At 52.7% G+C, this 19,200-nt stretch overlaps 1 gene segment (V, D, J or C); it reads right to left on the reverse strand.

Moving 5' to 3' along the window:
- Positions 1–2,294: 2,294 nt before the first annotated feature.
- Positions 2,295–19,200, reverse strand: part of LOC122423944 — a 65,072-nt gene continuing 48,166 nt past the window's right edge. Inside the window, 2 exon segments of the V gene segment in view lie at positions 2,295–2,470; positions 10,320–10,613. Of these exon segments, the coding sequence occupies positions 2,295–2,470; positions 10,320–10,613 (470 nt within the window).

Genomic DNA, 19,200 nt, shown 5'->3' on the forward strand with positions numbered 1-19,200 from the left:
TTCCTTGTAGCCTGTGTTCTTTAAACAAGATAATTGTAAAGACTTTCTGACATGTATGGCATCTCCACTGAGGGATTTTTACGTCGCAGCGGTACGTTCTATCTGTGAAAACAGGGCAGACTGAGTTATCAGAGCCATGGGTGGGTCTCAGATCTGAGATGAGGGACAGGACACGACACGGCAGGTCGTTGTTGTCAGGACACTCAGACGTGACCATAGGGAGCAAAGCTGACTTAGACATGGTCCAGTAGGAGCAGCAGTGATCGCCCCGGGGGCAGAGCCCCAGGAGAGCGTCTGCTTTCCCAGCCGAGGGCCCCAACAGCTTCTCTGCTCACTGTGCATAAAATCAATCCCACAGCAGCTGAGCACAGGCACTCCTCAGCCAGGAATCATTTCCCAGGTCTCAGGACCAGGGTTTCTCTCCCCACCTGATTCCTCACTCGATGGCACACAGGACAGAGTGTGAGGTTTCCGGGGATAAATCAGCCACACGAGGGATTCAAAATCCCCTGGGACACAAGGGGAACCTGGGGAGGAGCCCGGAGGGGAAAGCTGGGGTCACACCTGAGAGCCAGAGCCCTGAGGCTTCTCGGGAAGGAAGGGTTAGAGAGGTTCAAGGAGGGGCCGAGGAAGTGAGTGTAAAGTTCAGGAAGATTTGGAACATGTCCATGATCTTCTGATAGAGTGAACTGGGTCATCACCATGGAGGTCAACACTGTAGGTCTATAGAAAGAGAGAGGCCCAGGATCGGGAGGAAAGTCATGAGGGGAGCGGGAGGGGAAACCCTTAGCAAAGAGATGAGGAGGAGCAGGAGCAGGCTGAGGAGAGCTGGAGGGGTGCAGGGGGTGGGCTCCGGGGGCTCCTCCCCTCCTCTGTTTCTGAGAAGAGGGTGGGGACTGATGACCACCTCACCCCTTCACCCTCCAAATCTGGGTGCTCGGCTCCATGTGCAGCATCACTCCCAGGAGGAGTCCTGGGGGCTGAGGCTCAGGGTTTGTTCCCTGAGAGGAAGCACCTGCTGTCACCCCCAACTCAGACCACTGAGCCCCTTGCAGGGTCAAGTCAAGGGACCACGTGGGTGTGTTGCCCTGTTGCCAGTTCTGAGCTGATAAACTCCGCCACCTGGTGACGATCTCTGGAACCTTCATGGTGTTGAAAGTGTGAGCGAGGTGCTGCTCAGTTGCTTGGTTCTCAATCCTGTCTGACTCTTGGGACCCCATGGACTGTCTCCCACCAGGCTCGTCTGTCCATGGGATTCTCCAGGCAAGAACACTGAAGTGGGTTGCCGTTTCTTGCTCCAGAGGATCTTCCCAACCCAGGGATAAAACCCACATCTCTTTGTCTTTTGCATTGGTAGGCGGGTTCTTTACCCCTTGGGACATGGGGAAGGTGGGGCTGCCTTTTTTCCTGTCACCGAATACCTTACCAATGAACAAATAAATGAATTAAATAATAAGTATTACATGTCTTTGATAGTATACAGATAACTTTTTATGTTCACCCATTGTATTTTCAGGTTATTCTGACTATCTTGTTCTCATGATTCTGTTTTTTTCCCTTCCATTTATATCCTTTTCCTTTGGAACCAAGAGTATTTGTATTTGCTCATCAAATAGATTTGATGATTTGTGTCTAAAGATATCTGTCACCCGATTTCATCATCTGAGGCTCTCAGGATTGATGTATATGCCGTCTCAGTTCCCTTCAATATTTAGTTTCCTGGTTCTTGATCGAAGTGACATTGTTACTGGATCCTGAACTGTGTGGAAATTACTTAAAGAAACTAGGAATTCCGTTTCCTTTTCCTTTAACAGGACATCCTTCTGTGGCGGAAGGTCAGGAATGTGTGTTCACTGCCCACTGACCCAGCAAGGGCGGCACTGACCCCCCTGCTCTGTGCTGCTGACTCCAACCTGGGAACCGGGGGCAACTGCTGTCAGCAGCTCCTTCATCCAGGGGTGTGTGACCACCCCTTGTGAGATGCTGCCCTGGGGACGGGAGTCGAGCTGGGGGGGCAGCTGTGCTGCAGTCAGGGGACACTCAGTCCCCTGGGTTCCGTGGTCTCAGGGACTCCAGGAAGGGAGGGGCAAACACCTTGCCCTGGGAGCCCCATGGCTGTGGGGGAAGCAGAATTTTGTCTCTTTCCTCTCTGGCCTGAAGCACTGAGGAAACTTTCAAGCCATCAGCCCATGAGAATCAGTAATAATCAGTGTCGTCCTCAGCCTGAACTGAAGTGGTCAGAGAGGCCGACTTGCCAGACTTGGAGACAGAGAATCAATCTGTGACCCTGAGGGTCATTTGCTATTTTCATAGATCAGATGTGTGGGGGAGAATCCTGGGAGCTGTTGGTTCCAGCTGACATAATTACCCCCAGTGTTGCTCCTGTTTCCAGTACAAGAGATGGGGACCCTCTGTCCCAAAGTCCTGGACACGGAGGGCGGCTGAGTCAGCACAGTGTGGGCCCAGGATCCTGGAAGGGGGAGAGACAGAGATGGTGACTGTGGGCTTCAGGAAGGAGAGGAGGGAGAAGGGACATGCGTCTTCTCAGGGCCCGTCCCCTGTCCCCGCATCCAGTCACCTGTGCAGAGAGCGACCAGGGTGAGGAGCAGAGGGGACCAGGCCATGGTGGACATGGTCAGGGCATCCTGCCTTCTGTGGCCCCACAGCTGAGCAGAGCGTCCCCACACCGCTCCTTCCCGTCCTCATACTCTGAGAGGGGAGGGTCCTTTCATGCAAATGAACCCCCTTCCCCAAACAATTTTCTGATGCCTCCCTGGGCCCTGGGTCAGGCCCCTGTGCCTGAGAGTGGCCAGTGGGTTCACTGGGGCGGGGCTGTGGGGGTCCCGGGTGAGAGGTCACACTGGGAGCCAGGAGCAGGGGCCACCAGGCAGCGCCAGGGTCCCAGCGCCCATCCCCCATCCACCCTCAGGATTGGCCCCCGCGCGCTCCCTGGTGTCCAGGCCCAGGCACACATCCTGCGACCTGGTGACCAGAGCCCTCGGGGCAGACCCTGGCCCTGCTCTGTGCTCTGTCCCATTCTTGCCTTCTGGCCGGGCTTCCTTTCTGTGTCACCTGTGACCTCAGCGCCGTCTGTGGGCTCCCCTCAGACCCTCAGGGTGAGTGTGAACACGGCGCCCTCACAGCTCAGGGTCAGGACTGAGGGGACGTCGGGCACACGTATTCCTTAAATCAGGGTCAGGTCAGGACAGTGATGACCCCGTGGATGCAGCCTCCTGACTGTGCAGGACGCGGCTGCTTTCTCCTTCGTTAGAAATGAAGCAGTGCCTTACACACGCACACAGGCACACGCAGATTGCTTGGAGGTGCTTTTCCAGTGAACTATAAGCATTTTGTTTTTATACTCCGTGACCCCACTGTAGTAGTTCCTGGTCTCCTCTTTCCTATGTGAGTTAAATAAAACATTTGCCACGTGTTCACTCCCTGTTGGCTTGGGATTCAGAAGCTACCTTTCTTAGTGAGGCTAACTCTGCTCCCAGCTCCCAGGATGCAGAAGAGAAGGTGACTGTGGGGGCACCACCTGTGTCCAGGTGCCCAGATCATGATCACCCCCATCCTCATCTTTCATCCAAGGATAGGAGCCCACAGTCATCAAGGAACCTGAGTGACCATATCTGGAGCCAAAAGACCGATCCCGGATCCTGAGGGTTGGGGACCAGCAGGTCTCATGGTCTGGGGTCTCTGACTGGGACCTGTTGGTTCCCGGACACCTCACACCACCAGCTCTGCTGCTCTTTCCAGGACTGGAGGACCTGAGCACTGAACTGGACAATGGGCCCGGCTGACGCAGTGCAGACTGTGCTCAGGACTCTGTGCTCAGCGGGGAGGGGACAGGTGGCACGTCCCTGCTGCAGAGCCTGACTCTGAGCCGGCAGAGTGACCCTTCTGTGGTGTCAGGAACCAGCATCCTTCCTTCTGACATCTAAGGGCTCTGCCCCGTCCCCTCTGCTCATACCCTCTCCTGCTTCTCAAGGGAAAGCAGGTATAAGGAAGCAGCACTATAAATCATGAAGGGCATGCACTACCTGGCTACTCACTGTTTTCCTGGAAGAAAATATTTCACTCCTGCTTAAATTTTCTTTTGTATTTCTACTGAAAGATTATCATAGCCATACAAGTAGGGTCAAAGTTTATGTTTTTAATTTTACATTGAAAACAGATTAACACACACTTTGAACTACTTTTCAGTTCAGTTCAGTCACTCAGTCGTGTCTGACTCATTGCGACTCCATGAATCACAGCACTCCAGGCCTCCCTGCCCATCACCATCTCCGGGAGTTTACCCAAACTCATGTCCATCGAGTTGGTGATGCCATCCAGCCATCTCATCCTCTGTCGTCCCCTTCTCCTCCTGCCCTCAATCTCTCCCAGCATCAGAGTCTCTTCCAGTGAGTTAGCTCTTCACATCAGGTGGCCAACAGATTGGAGTTTCAGCTTCAGCATCAGTCCTTCCAATGAACACCCAGGACTGATCTCCTTTCGGATGGACTGGTTGGATCTCCTTGCAGTCCAAGTGACTCTCAAGAGTCTTCTCCAACACCACAGTTTGAAACCATCAGTTCATCTGCGCTCAGCTTTCTTCACAGTCCAACTCTCACATCCAATTATGACCACTGGAACAACCATAACCTTGACTAGATGGGCATTTGTTAGCAAAGTAATGTCTTTGTTTTTTAATATGCTATCTAGGTTGGTCATAAATTTCCTTCCAAGGAGTTAGCATCTTTTAATTTCATGGCTGCAAGCACCATCTGTAATGATTTTCGTTCATAGAATTTTAAAATTCTGTAGTACTTTTAATAATTGTGAACTTGAAGATTTTTGTATTCATTCTCATTGATTTTCAGCATAATTAAATGTCATATTAATTCTTCATTTCAAAATATTTCACATATTTTTTAACTTCTAATATTGATTTGACAAACTTACATGGAAGTGAAGGTCTGGGAAAAACATTCCCCCACCCGGTGCGTGCATGACTCCACGTAACCCCACTAGACCAGGCTGTCAGCACCCTGTATGTTTCAGGGCATCTTCACTTTCTGGGACCAGCAAGAACAGCTGTGGAGAAAATCTATGAATGTGTGTATGATTGGTGGGCGGTGGTCCTTGTTTTCTCTATTCAGAGTTTATGGGTGTAGGTTCCATTTTAAGCCTTGGAAATGCCAGCTTGAATTTCAGGATCCCTGAAATCATGCTGACACCCTCTTCTCTTAGAGCAGCACCCAAGTCATAGTTCTCAACAACAAGGTTGCGGGTCACAAAGGCACTCTTGGTGGAGAGGTGACCCCAGGTGCCCACTGCAGGGGAATGTCAGAACTCCCGCGCTCCTGGAGTTCAGGAACCTCTTGCTGCACCTCCCCTTCTCAGACATATCAGCTTATCTGGGACTAGAGGAGGATGGTTCCAGGACTGTTTTTTCCTCTATGTCTTTTCTCATAGTTTCTATTTCTTTGCTAGAACTTCCTCCCTTGTGCTTCATTGCAGGTGAAGACCATGTTTGCAGGGAGAATTGTGATCCATTTGGGAATGATTGTTATCTTTTGATTATTGGAGTATAGCTGCTTTCCAATGACACTCTGGTGTTGGAGAAGTCTCTTGAGAGTCCCTTGGACAGCAAGGAGAGTCTTGCTGTCAAGGAGCAGTCAATCTTTAAGGAAATCAACCCTAAATACTCCTGAAAGGACAATGCTAAAGCTGAGGCTGCAATACTTTGGCCACCTATGCGAACAGCCGACTCATTGGATAAGACTGTGATGCTGGGAAAGACTGAGGGCAGGAGGAGAAAGGGATGACAGAGGATGAGATGGTTGGATGGCATCACCGCCTCAATGGACTTGAACTTGGGCAAACACCAGGAGATGGTGAGGGACAGAAAGCCCGGCGTGTACAGTGCATGGGGTCACACAGAGTCAGACACGACTTTGTGACTGAAGAGCAGCAAGCTGCGTTCCACTGTTGTGCTCTGTTCAGTGACTGCATCTTAGTGACACTCAGTGTTTGGAACTAAAGCCTGGGGTACCTGCTCACTGTGTCTGTGGTTTCTCTTGCATGCTTGTCATTTTCAGCGCACAGACTTCCGGTCTTCCTCAGATTTGTCTTCAGTGTTTTATATTGATTGTCTCATACACGTTAGTGTTTTTATTTTTAGAAACTAGAGATTCATTACTGAACTACAAAATAGAATTCACTGCTGCAGGTTGACTTTTATATCACAACATCCGAAGTGAAACACTCACAGAAGCCTGTCTTATTGACCCCTTGACCCTGAGATGGGACAGGCCTTGAAACCACCTCTTCTGGGCTCAACCAATATCTCCATCAAAAGGTGTTTATCTCTGAACGAGCTACCTTTGCCCCAGAAAACCTGCATTGAATAAGAGTATCTTAGCAATCTAAAAGCTGAATTGAAGCAAAAGATACACTATTATCAAATCTGCTGGTTGGAGGAAAATCTGGTTCTTGCCTAACATCTGACAATTGAAGTCACCCCCTGGACTAGACTTCCTCCGAGCCTCGAGCAGGAGTGAGTGGAGGAGGTGTTTGTGTCTCCTCCTCCCTGGTCTGGAGCACCCTGGAAGGGTCAGTCATAGTCATAGTCAGCCTCGTCCTCGGGCTGCAGCCCAGAGACGAGCAGGAGCCCTTTGTTGGCTGAGGCGTCTTTGGACTCCAGAACCTTGGTTCTTATCGGAGTCTGACTTGACCCTCAGGAGGTACCATGGAGGGCTCCCTGGCTTCTGCTGGAACCAAGTTACCGAGAAATCACCAATATTGCCCCCACTGCTCAGGGTGCAGGAGAGTCTTTCTGATGCTCCCGGTGATGCAGAGAGGGAGGCGGGTGAGTCAGCACAGGCTGGGAGTCGGAGCCTGCAGACACAGACAAGGGGCCGATGGGGCAGGAGCTGCAGGAAAGGCTCCCGGAGTCTGCGCCCGGGGGCTGATGCAGGCCGGGACCGAGCCCTGGTGCGCGGGGCCGGCACTACCTGTGCAGAGAGAGGAGCTCGAGCAGGAGAGGAGTCCAGGCCACGGTGCCCACAGGACCCTGGTCCCCACAGAGGGCTGGGCTGCCCCAGGCCTCCTGTCTCCCCCAGACTCTGAGAGGAGGGGCTGCGATGCAAATGGGGGTCCCCCCAGAGCCCACCCAGCCCCTCCCCGAACCCTGGTGCTGGATGGAGCTTAGCTCTCAGCCCAGACTCAGCGGGATGCAGGGCTTCCCCTTTAGGAGCCCCTGGAGGAAGCCCATCTGAGAACACACAGGTCCCCGCTCAGGGGACTCGGCAGCCAGAGAGGACACACTGCTGTCCCTCGTCCTCCCCAACAGGGGGCACAGGCCCCGCCCCCCGCCCAGCTCCGGGAGTGAGTGGTGCTCCCTGGGCAGCTGCCAGGAACCCCAAGGCTGTCCCACTGGTTATATTTGGAAAACACAGTTTTAAGATCATACTCAAAAGAAGGGGGATAAAATGCATACTTTCCCAGGAAGGTACAACAGTGATTAGTACCTTCTAGGACTAATAGAGAAAATATTAAGTAAACTTATCAATTACCTTTAGCTCTTTGAGAAAGCAGTTAGACTGTTGTACACATGCCTGATGAATAAAGTGCATGAGGGAAAATTACAAAGCACTCTCATTAAATATTGATCCAGATACTCTTAGCAAACAGTTATCCAAGAAATACTAATATGAAATTAAGAAACTGGTGTTGCTATTGAATATCATTTTTTTCAATATACAGGTTGTATTTTATAATACATTTTAAAATTAAATGTCACACCGATAATAGCAAAGAGCTCATGAAATAGAAGCAAATGATATATTTGTAAGCTGCTGATACTCACTTTCACAGGCACCTAACTCCTCCCAGGACGCCCGCGGGGCCCCGGCCCACAGCTGTTTCTAGTCCTCCACACAGACTCTCTCAGGAGCCACCTCCTCCTTGGAGACACCTCCCGACCTCTCACCTTCCAGCAGCCCCTCCTTGACGGAACTTTGGCCAAGAGCCCACGTGGACGAGGAGGAGGGACCCGAATCGGAACTGCGTGGGGACCGACCAGGGGCTCCAGGGCCACGGGCCTCACAGGGCTGAAGCTCCCCTTCAGGGAGGACAGTTTTCCCAGCTCCCTCAGTGGTTTCCCACTGTCTGGTCAAGCGCGCCCTGTGGGCCTCTGCACTGCGCTCCCTGCTGGCCGCGGTCACCTCCTCCAGCTCCTGGGATGTCCCGGCCCCCGTGAGGAGCGGCTCACTGTGCAGCAGGCATTGCTGATAGTGCCCCCAGGAGAGTGGGCTGAGGGGCCTTTCTAGGTGCTCCCTGGGCACAGGGATGCTTTCACCCTGGGACTCTCATCTCCATGGAAACCAACCATATTCCAACGTGCATCGCTGTTAGCTGTGGTCCCCCATCTCAGCCCTGCCTGCTGTGCAGACCTTGTACGTGAGTGTGAAATGTCAGCGACGGGGAACAGAAGGAATAACTCATGTGGTATCCTGTGTGCAGGCTGTGGTGATCTCCAGTTCGGTTCAGAGGAGCCTGGACAAAGCTGTGATGGGTCATTGGGGATGTGAGGGAGGAGTCACGTGATCTCCCTGCAGAGACTGAAGAGTCCTGAGGTCAAAGGTCGGGACATATGCCAACTTCAGAAGACGGGGGATGGTGGCTGCTGGTGAACCTGGTGAATGGCCACTGAAGGCTGAAGATGTGGACACTCTGAGCTTGTGACTCCAGCTCTCCCAAATAAAACAGAAAAGTCACGTGCAGTAATATCCCCTTATACAGCCCGAAATCCCTTTTTTACTAAGTTTTGTTGCCTGTGGAGGTGCGAATGTTTCTCTATAGACTCAGATCCACTCAAGTGACACTGACCACGTACATTGGCTCCTTGTGCAGATCCCAGCTGTGCCACTGACATGACTATGTTTGACCCTCTGCACTGCACTCAGCGGGGTCCGTGGGAGCCCTGTCTGGTCTCGTGAGGCAGTAGACGGTGCTCTGTGAGCCCCACCAGCCGGGTGAGCCCAGGAGCTCAGGGTTCGGGGCTCACTTCAGCCCCTGGCCTGAAGACCCCTGTGAGCAGCAAGGCTGCCATCCCAGCTGAGCAGGAACAATCAGTCTCCACTTCGGGCTGTAGCCAGACATGGTCTGCGAGTCTGACCTGGAGCCCAGAGCCTCTCTGAGACCCTGGGGACAGCTTGAGACTCCTCAGGGTCACGAGTTTGGGGACGTGACCAGGGTGTGGCTACAGCCAAGCTGCCCCCTTGGTGCCAACATAGCTGATGTTTCCAGCACAGGTGAGGGTGGCCGTCTGTGCTGGGGATGTAGTCACCGCATGTGACTGAGTCCACCCTGCCCGAGCCCTGCTCACTGTGAGGGGACACAGAGGAGGCTGAGAGCAGGACTCTCTCCCTGGGCAGGAGAGAGGGTGAGGGGCAGAGTGGGGGCCTCACAGGTCAGAGATGACCTCAGCAAGACCCCCCACATCAATCCCTGAGCTTCAGGGCAAAGAGATGCTGCATCCCCAGAGTAAGGGACATAGACTTTGTGTTTCCTTTGAGACCCTCTCCTGGGAGTGGGCTGCTGGAGGGACTCTGAGGACAGAGGGAGAGAAAGAGCCTCCATGCACAGGCAGCGCCCCCGATGACCTGGACCCAAGGTGGAGCAGCAGCAGCAGAAGGTCCATCAGAGCCTCAGCAGGAAGCCCCTGGGCTGCCCCAGCTCCCCCAGTGAGAGAGGAGTCCTGGTCTAGTTCCCGCAGGCCTGGAACTCTGGGGAAGCCTGACAGGCAGTCACAGGAAAGACAGGAGCAGCAGCCTGGGCATCATCTCAGCCCAGGGATGGCCAAGGAGCTTCTGTGTCCTGAATCAGACACAGCTGGACGCTGTCTCTCCTGCTGGCCGCGGTCACCTCCTCCAGCTCCTGGGATGTCCCGGCCCCCGTGAGGAGCGGCTCACTGTGCAGCAGGACAGTGACTATCAGGACAGTGACAGGCTCACTGACTATCATGGACTTTGCCCCCCAGGCACCTTCCTCTGGCATTGAGGGCCTGCTGCTCAATTTTAGATAATCATATAATATTTGGTTGCCCCAGAAAAGCCTTGGTGAGAGGGCAGAATGAAGAAGGTCTGAAAGGATTTCCCAGACCAAGTTCACGGTGTGGGGCTCAGACCCTAGTTTTAAATCAAACAAAGAACAGAAGTGTCTGCATTGGCAAAGGATGGTTCAGCCCCGGGAGGCCCATGTCTGGAGCAGAGCAGGTTTTTGTCTCACTTCCCCCCTGGCCTGGAGCACTGTGCCATCAAAGCTCCTACCGTCAGCAGACGCACAGTAATAATCCGCCTCGTCCTCAGCCTGGAGCGAACTGATGGTCAGGGTGGCCGTGTTGCCAGACCTGGAGCCAGAGAATCGGTCCGGGACCCCCGAGGCTCGACTGGTAGTAGCATAGATGAGCAGTCTGGGGGCCGATCCTGGGATCTGTCGGAACCAGCCCACATAATAACCACCGCCGATGTTGTTGCTGGTCCCAGTGCAGGTGATGGTGACCCTCTGGCCCGGGGACCCAGACACGGAGGGCGGCTGAGTCACCACTGCCTGGGCCCAGGATCCTGGAAGGGGGAGAGACAGAGATGGTGACTCTGGGGTCCAGACACAAGAGAAGGGAGCAGGGCCCGTGTGTCTTCCCAGGGCCCTTCCCCTGTCCCCCTATCCAGTCACCTGTGCAGAGAGCGACCAGGGTTAAGAGCAGAGGGGACCAGGCCATGGTGGACATGGTCAGGGCGTCCTGCCTTCTGTGGCCCCACAGCTGAGCAGCGCGTCCCCACAACTCTCCTTCCCCTCTTCATAGTCTGAGAGGGGGAGGGTCCTTTCATGCAAATGACCCCCCATCCCCAGCTCTCTGATGCCTCCCTGGCCCCGAGTCAGGTCCCTGTCCCTCGGGGTAGCCAGATCGGGGGCGGGGTTGTGTGGGGCTTGGGAGTGGGAGGTCCCCGCTGGGAGCCTTTCATGCAAATGACCACCCCCACCCCGTGTTACACTGTGGGTGCACAACTCTTCAGGACTGCCTGGGAATGTCCCCTGGTGTCCAGCCCAGACACACTTCCTGTGACCGGGTGATCAGAGCTCTTCGACTCTGATCTGGTTGTGAAATGACACAGTTTAGAAATTATTTGGTTGGAAAAGGACAGTCAACTATAGTCCAGCTTATAGTGCGTGTGCATGTTACACTGTGGGTGTGTGACTTTGAGATTTCAAATGAACCAAAATGTGCTAATGGATCTGTAAAAATCTAAGGTTCTCTCTTTAAACAAGAGCATAAATATAACTGAAGGAAATGTTGTTGTTCAGTCACTAAGTTGCTTCCGACTCTGGTTCTGTTTTAATTTGCATGGCCACGGTACTTTTTCTAAAACACAACATTCTTTATAGGCTCTGCTCATCAAATAAGATAAGTTTAACTAAATCACATGAGAGGTATCTTATGAAATTTCATTATCAAGTAAAAGAACATTTTCACAAAGATATTGGCGTTCTTAATTATATTGGACTCTGAGCGAGGCAGGGCCGGAACCAGTCTTTCTAACACTTATGGCATCTCCACTGAGGGATTTTCGTGTCTTAGCAGGAAGCTCTATCTGTGAAAACAGGGCAGGCTGAGTTATCAGAGCCACGGGTCCGTCTCAGGTCTGAGATGAGACACAGGCCATGACAAGGCAGATCAGTTGTCCTCAGGAAACTGAGACGTGACCATGGGGAGCAAACTGACTTAGACGTGGTCCAGTAGGAGCAGCAGTGATCGCCCCGGGGGCAGAGCCCCAGGAGGGCGCCTGCTTTCCTACCTGAGGGCCCAACAGCTTCTCTGCTCACTGTGCAAAAATTCAATCCCACAGCAACTGAGCACAGAATCATTTCCTGCATCTCAGGACCAGGGTTTCTCTCCCCACCTGATTCCTCACTCGATGGACACACAGAGCGGAGTGTGAGCGTTCAGGGGATAAATCAGCTACTAGAGGGCTTCATGGATCCTCTGGGAAACAAGGGGAACCTGGGAGGAGCAGGGGCTAACGAACTCGGGTCACACATAGAGCCAGAGACCTGAGGCTTCTCAGGAAGGAAGGGTTAGAGAGGTTCAAGGAGGGGTGGAGGAAGTGAGTGTCCAGTTCAGGAAGATCTGGAAACACGTCCATGACCTGCTGACAGACTGAGCTTGGTCATGACCGTGGAAGTGAACAGCGCAGGTTTGTAGAGAGAGAGGCTCAGGATTGGGGGAAAGTCACGAATGAGGGGAGCTGGAGGGCAGGCTCTTAGCAAAGAGATGAGGAGGAGCAGGAGCAGGCTGAGGAGAGCTGGAGGGGTGCACGGGGTGTGTTCTGGGGGCTCCTCCCCTCCCCTGTTTCTGGGAAGAGGATGGGGACTGATGACCACCTGATCCGTTCACCCTCCAATTCTGGGTGCTCGGCCCCGTGTGCAGCGTCACTCCCAGGAGGAGGCCTGGGGGCCGCGGCTCTGAGTCTGTCCCCTGGGAGGAAGCACCTGCTGTCTTGTCCAACTCAGGCCACTGAGCCCGGGTGCAGGGCCAGGTCAGGGGACCACGTGGGTGTGTTGAGGCTTTACCAGTCTGAGCTGGTACACAGCGCCCCCTGGTGGCCTCTGTGGGGAACAGTCACCGTGGTGAGTTTGTGAGCAAGGTGCTGCTCAGTTGCTTGGTTCTCAATCCTGCCTGACTCTTGTGACCCATGGACTGTAGCCCACCAGGCTCCTCTGTCCATGGGATCCTCTAGACGGGAACACTGAAGTGGGTTGCCGTTTCTTGCTCCAGAGGATCTTCCCAACCCAGGGACAGAACCCACATCTCTTATGACTCTCGCGTTGGCAGGAGGGTTCCTTACCACTAGTGACACCTGGGAAGCCTTATGAGGAAGGAGGGGCTGCCTCTTTTTCCTGTCACCAAATCCTCTGTCAATAAACAAATAAATGAATTAAATAATAAGTTTTACAGGTCTTTGATAACATACAGAGAATTATCTTTTATTTTCATGTATTTTATTTTCAAATGATTCTGACTACATTTTCTCACGATTCTTTTATTTTTTCTTTCATTTATCTCCTTTTCTTTTGGACCCAAGAGTGTTAGTATTTGCTCATCAAATAGATTTGCTGATTTCTCCCTAAAAATATCTGTCACCTGATTTCATCATCTGAGGCATCTCAGCATTGATGTCTATGCCGTCTCACTTCCCTTCAATATTTAGTTTCCTGGTTCTAGATCGAAATGACCATTTTTACCAGATCCTAGAAAGTGAGGAAATTACTTGAAGAAACTCTGAGTTCCATTTCCTTTTCCTTTAGCAGGAGATCCTTCTGTAGTGGAATGTCAGGTGCCAGGAGCCAGCTCACGAGATCCCACCCATGACAAGGTCATGAGGAGAAATCCTGACAGGCAAGGCAGATCAGGTTTTCAGGGATTCCGAAAAGCTGCCCCCGGCGCTCACATTAAAGATGATATCTGTCTTTCTGATGCTTGCTTCAATAGACTACTCCCTAATTTCTGTGACATAGGCAGAAGGCCTTCCCCGATCTCTTTCCAAATAAGAATCAATTTAGAACTTTAATCAATAAGTAGTCTGGGTGGTGGTATTTTATGAGATTATCCAGGGTGAAAGGAGTGTTTTAATTTAAACACCTTTGCTGGCATTCTAGTTTCTTTGGCAAATGCGTTTATACCCTTGGTACTAATATGCATAACTGCTTATAATACCCTAATCATAAAACAGCATAAAGAACCTGATCATATAAAGACCCTAATAGACATAGAGCCCTTTGGGGAGTGAGGAAGCCCTATTAGAACACACAAGAAAAATTATTCTAAAAGTGGTTATTGGGTTAACGTTTGCTTGCTGTGTTTTTGCGCTTAATGTGCTAAGGTTGTGTTATGGAAATCATTGTTAATATAGTTATAGATCTAGAAAAATAAGAGCTTAGCCCTAGTGTGATACCAATGAGACGATTGTTAATTGTCAGCCAGGAGTGCTAGGCAGAGGCTGCCTCACTGAAGCCGCGGAGTCTGTGTGGAGTAAACCTCTTAGATAAATTCAACTGACAACTTCTGCAAAAGCATTGACTTTTATGTTAACAAGGTTATACTTCTACTATGTTGTGACATGCTGTACTGTTGCCCCGTGAGACTGTAACTTTTCTGTTAAAATCACCACAGAAACAGAAAATAGGTTTACATTCACCTGATTTGCATAAAATGTTAATAGGCCCCAAGGCCAGAAGATAATGTACAAGACCCTCATGAACAAAGAGGTATGCAGAAAACACCCTGGTTTCGTGAAGGACAAGCTGATGTAATGTTAAACTATCTTCCCCTCAGAAATGTACTAACTTAGGGTATAAAAGCTACGGTAAAAAATAAAGCGATGCCAGACTCTGTGGCACACCCCCAGTCTGGTCTCTTTCTCTTTCTCTCTCTCTTCTCTCTTTCTCTCTCTCTCTCTCTCTCTCTTTCTCTCTCTCTTTCTCTCTCTCTATCTCTTTCTTTCTCTCTCTCTCTCGCCGAAGCCGTTCATCCTGAGGGTACCCCTGGATCCTGCCGAGGCTGGACCCCGGCAGTCAGGTATGTGCGTTCACTGCCCACTGACCCAGCAAGGGCGGCACTGACCCCCCTGCTCGTTGCTGATGACTTGGACCTGGGAACCAGGGGCAACTGCTGTCAGCAGCTCCTTCATCCAGGGGTGTGTGACCACCCCTTGTGAGCTGCTGCCCTGGGGAGGGGAGTCGAGCTGAGGGGGCAGCTGTGCTGCAGTCAGGGGATGCTCAGTCCCCTGGGTTCTGTGCTCTCAGGGACTCCAGGAAGGGAGGGGCAAACAGCTTGCCCTGGGAGCGCCACGGCTGTGGGGGAAGCAGAATTTTGTCTCTTTCCACTCTGGCCTGAAGCACTGAGGAAACTTTCAAGCCATCAGACCATGAGAAACACTAATAATCAGTGTCGCCCTCAACCTGAACTGAAGTGGTCAGAGAGGCCGACTTGCCAGACTTGGAGCCAGAGAATCAATTTGGGACCTGTGAGGGTCGTTTGCTGTTTTCATAGATCAGAAGTGCGGGGCACCATCCTGGGAGCTGTTGGTTCTAGCTGACATAATTACCCCCAGTGTTGCTCCTGTTTCCAGTACAAGAGATGGTGACCCTCTGTCCCAAAGTCCTGGACACGGAGGGCGGCTGAGTCAGCACAGTCTGGGCCCAGGATCCTGGAAGGGGGAGAGACAGAGATGGTGACGGTGGGCTTCAGGAAGGAGAGGAGGGAGAAGGGACATGCGTCTTCTCAGGGCCCTTCCCCGACCCCAAATCCAGTAACCTGTGCAGAGAGCGACCAGGGTGAGGAGCACAGGGGACCAGGCCATGGTGGACATGGTCAGGGCGTGCTGCCTTCTGTGGCCCCACAGCTGAGCAGCGCATCCCCACACCGCTCCTTCCCCTCTTCATTGTCTGAGAGGGGAGGGTCCTTTCATGCAAATGAACCCCCTTCCCCAAACAATTTTCTGATGCCTCCCTGGGCCCTGGGTCAGGCCCCTGTGCCTGAGGGTGGCCAGTGGGTTCACTGGGGCGGGGCTGTGGGGGTCCCGGGTGGGAGGTCACACTGGGAGCCAGGAGCAGAGGCCACCAGGCAGCGCCAGGGTCCCAGCGCCCATCCCCCAACCACCCTCAGGATCGGATCCCGCGCGCCCCCTGGTGTCCAGGCCCAGACACACAGCCTGCGACCTGGTAACCAGAGCCCTCGGGGCAGACCCTGGTCCTGCTCTGTGCTCTGTCCCATTCTTGCCTTCTGGCCGGGCTTCCGTTCTGTGTCCCCTGTGACCTCAGGGCCGTCTATGGGCTCCCCTCTGACCCTCAGGGTGAGTCTGTACACGGCGCCCTCACAGCTCAGGGTCAGGACTGAGGGGACGTCGGGGACACGTATTCCTTTAAATCAGGGTCAGGTCAAGACAGTGATGACCCCGTGGATGCAGCCTCCTGACTGTGCAGGACGCGGATGCTTTCTCCTTCGTTAGAAATGAAGCAGTGCCTTACACACGCACACAGGCACACGCAGATTGCTTTGAGGTGCTTTCCCAGGGAACTATAAGCATTTTGCTTTTATACTCCGTGACCCCACTGTATTAGTTCCTAGTCTCCTCTTTCCTAAATAAGTTAAGTAAAACTTTTGCCGCGTGTTCACTGGATTGTCTTGGGAACCAGAAGCTGCCTTTCTGAATGAGGCTAACTCTGCTCCCAGCTCCCAGGATGCAGAAGAGAAGGTGACTGTGGGGGCACCACCTGTGTCCAGGTGCCCGAATCATGATCACCCCCATCCTCCTCCTCTTTCATCTGAGGATGGGAGCCCCCAGTCGTCAAGGAACCTGAGTGACCGCGTCTGGAGCCAAAGGACCAATTGCAGATCCTGAGGGTTGGGGAGCTGCAGGCATCATGGCTTGGGGTCTCTGGCTGGGACCTGTTGGTTCCCGGACACCTCACACCACCAGCTCTGCTGCTCTTTCCAGGACTGGAGGACCTGAGCACTGAACTGGACAATGGGCCCGGCTGACGCAACGCAGACTGTGCTCAGGATGCGGGGGGAGGGGACAGGTGGAACGTCCCTGCTGCCGAGCCTGACTCTGAGCAGGCAGTGATCCTTGGGGCGTGTCAGGAACCAGCATCCTTCCTTCTGACATCTAAGGGCTCCACCCCATCCCCTCTGCTTATACTCCCTCCAACTTCCCAAGGGAAACAAGTATAAGGAAGCGACACTACAAATAATGAGCGGCTTGCACAACCTGGTTACTCCGTGTTTCCCTGGAAGAAAATATTTCACTCTTGTTCAAATTTTCTTTTATATTTCTTGCTGAAAGTTTCTTGTTGTCATATAAATATGGTCAAAGTTTATGCCTTTTTTTAAAAACTACTGGAACCAGAATAACAGACACTCTAAGCTACTTTTAAATTTATATAATTTAAAAATTCTATACTATTTTTAATAATTGTGAAATTGAACACTTTTGTATTCATTCTCCTTAATTATCAGCATGACTCATATGTAGTGTTCATTTCAAAATATTTTCATGTATATTTCTTAACTTCTATCATTGATTTGCCATACTTCCAAGGAAGTGGATGTCTGGGAAATACTCTCCCTCACCAGCTGCATGCATGACTCCATGTAACCCCACTAGACCAGGGTGTCAGCACCCCATATGTTGCAGGGCAACTTCACTCTCTTTCTGGACCGGCCAACACTGCTGTGGAGAAAATCTATGATTATGTGTGTGGTTGGTGGGGTGGGGGTGGTATTCGGATTTTCTATTCAGAGTTCATGGGTGTAGCTTCCATTTTAAGCTTTGGAAATACTGCCCGGAGCCCTGAAATCATACTGGCATCCTCTTCTGTTTAGAGGCCAGGTCATAATTCTCACCAACCGGTTGTGGGTCACAAAGGTGTTCCTGGTGGAGAGGTGACCCCAGGTGCCCACTGCAGGTGAAGCTCAGGAACCCAGCAGCCCCCCCACCCAACCACTACACCCACACTCTGCCCGCCACCCTCCCCTCACCTGTTCTGGGCCACGTCCAGGACTAAAGCTGATCTCTCCACCTCCCTGGTATTTCCCAGAACAGAACACGTGTTCCTGGGGTTCAAGCACCCCTTCATGTGCCTTCCCTTCCTCAGACATATCAGGTCTACTGGGGCTAGAGGAGAATAATTTCAGGGCTGTTTTTCCCTCTATTTCTTTTCTCACAGTTTCCATTTCTTTGCTAGAACTTCCTACCTCGTGCTTCATGGCAGGTGAAGACCGTGTGTGCAGGGAGAATTGTGAACCATTTGGGAATGATTGTCATCATTTTGTTATTGGAGTATAGCTGCTTTACAGTGACACTGTGGTGCTAGAGAAGACTCTAGAGCGTCCCTTGGACAGCAAGGAGAGCAAACCTGTCAATCTTTAAGAAAATCAACCCTGAATACTCATGGAAGGATGATGCAAAAGTAGAGGCTGCAATACTTTGCTCCTTGATGTGAACAGCTGACTCATTGGAAAAGATTTGGATGCTGGGAAAGCACTGTGTGACTATCCAAGCTGTCATCGTAACACCCGGAGTAATAATCAGCTTCATCCTCAGCCTGGAGCCAAGTGATGGTCAGGGAGGCCGAGTTGCCAGACTAGGAGCTAGAGAATCTATCTGGGACCCCCGAGGGTCTGGTAACATCACCATAGATCAGGAGTCTGGGGGCCTTTCCTGGGAGTTGTTGGTACCAGTTCACACTATTACCCCCGATGTTGCTGCTGCTTCCAGAGCAGGTGATGCTGACCCTCTGGCCCAGGGACTCGGACACGGAGGACAGCTGAATCAGCACAGCCTGGGCCCAGGATCCTGGAAGGGGGAGAGACAGAGATGGTGACTCTGGGGTCCAGACACGAGAGCAGGGAACACGGCCCATGTGTCTTCCCAAGACCCTTCCCCTGTCCCGCCATCCAGTCACCTGTGCAGAGAGTGACCAGGGTGAGGAGCAGAGGGGACCAGGCTATGGTGGACATGGTCAGCGCGTCCTGCCTTCTGTGGCCCCACAGCTGAGCAGAGCGTCCCCACACTGCTCCTTCCCCTCTTCATACTCTGAGAAGGGGAGGGTCCTTTCATGCAGACGATCCCGTGCATCAGACTGACCCCTCGCTGGGCCCTGGGCCAGGTCTCTATGCCTGAGGGCGGCCAGAGTGTTGTCAGGGGTGGGGCTCTGTGGGGTCCAGCAGTGGGAGGTCACAGCTGGGAGCCCTGAACAGAGGCCACCAGGCCTTGGCGGGCAGCTCTGTCAGGGGGGCCCATCATGCCTCCCGCCAGCCATCTTCAGGAATGGACCCCGAGCGCCCCCCGCCCCTCGTCCAGGCCCAGACACACATCCTGTGACCTGGAGACCAGAGCCCTCAAGGACAGGTCCTGCCCCTGCTCTGGGCGCTGTCCCCTCTTTAGCACCAGGCCAGGTGCCCCTTCTGTGTCCCCGTGAGCTCAGGGCCATCATGGGCTCCCCTCAAATCCTCAGGGCGAGTCTGTTCATGGCTTCCATGACTGCTCAGGGGTCAGGACCGAGGGGCATCTGAGATGCAGATTCCTCTCAGATCAGGATCAGGTCAGGGCAGTGCCAGCCCCGGAGCGGGAAGGTGGGTCTCCTTCTGTG

Source organism: Cervus canadensis, chromosome 1 (assembly GCF_019320065.1).
Source record: "Cervus canadensis isolate Bull #8, Minnesota chromosome 1, ASM1932006v1, whole genome shotgun sequence".
Lineage (NCBI taxonomy): Eukaryota > Metazoa > Chordata > Mammalia > Artiodactyla > Cervidae > Cervus > Cervus canadensis.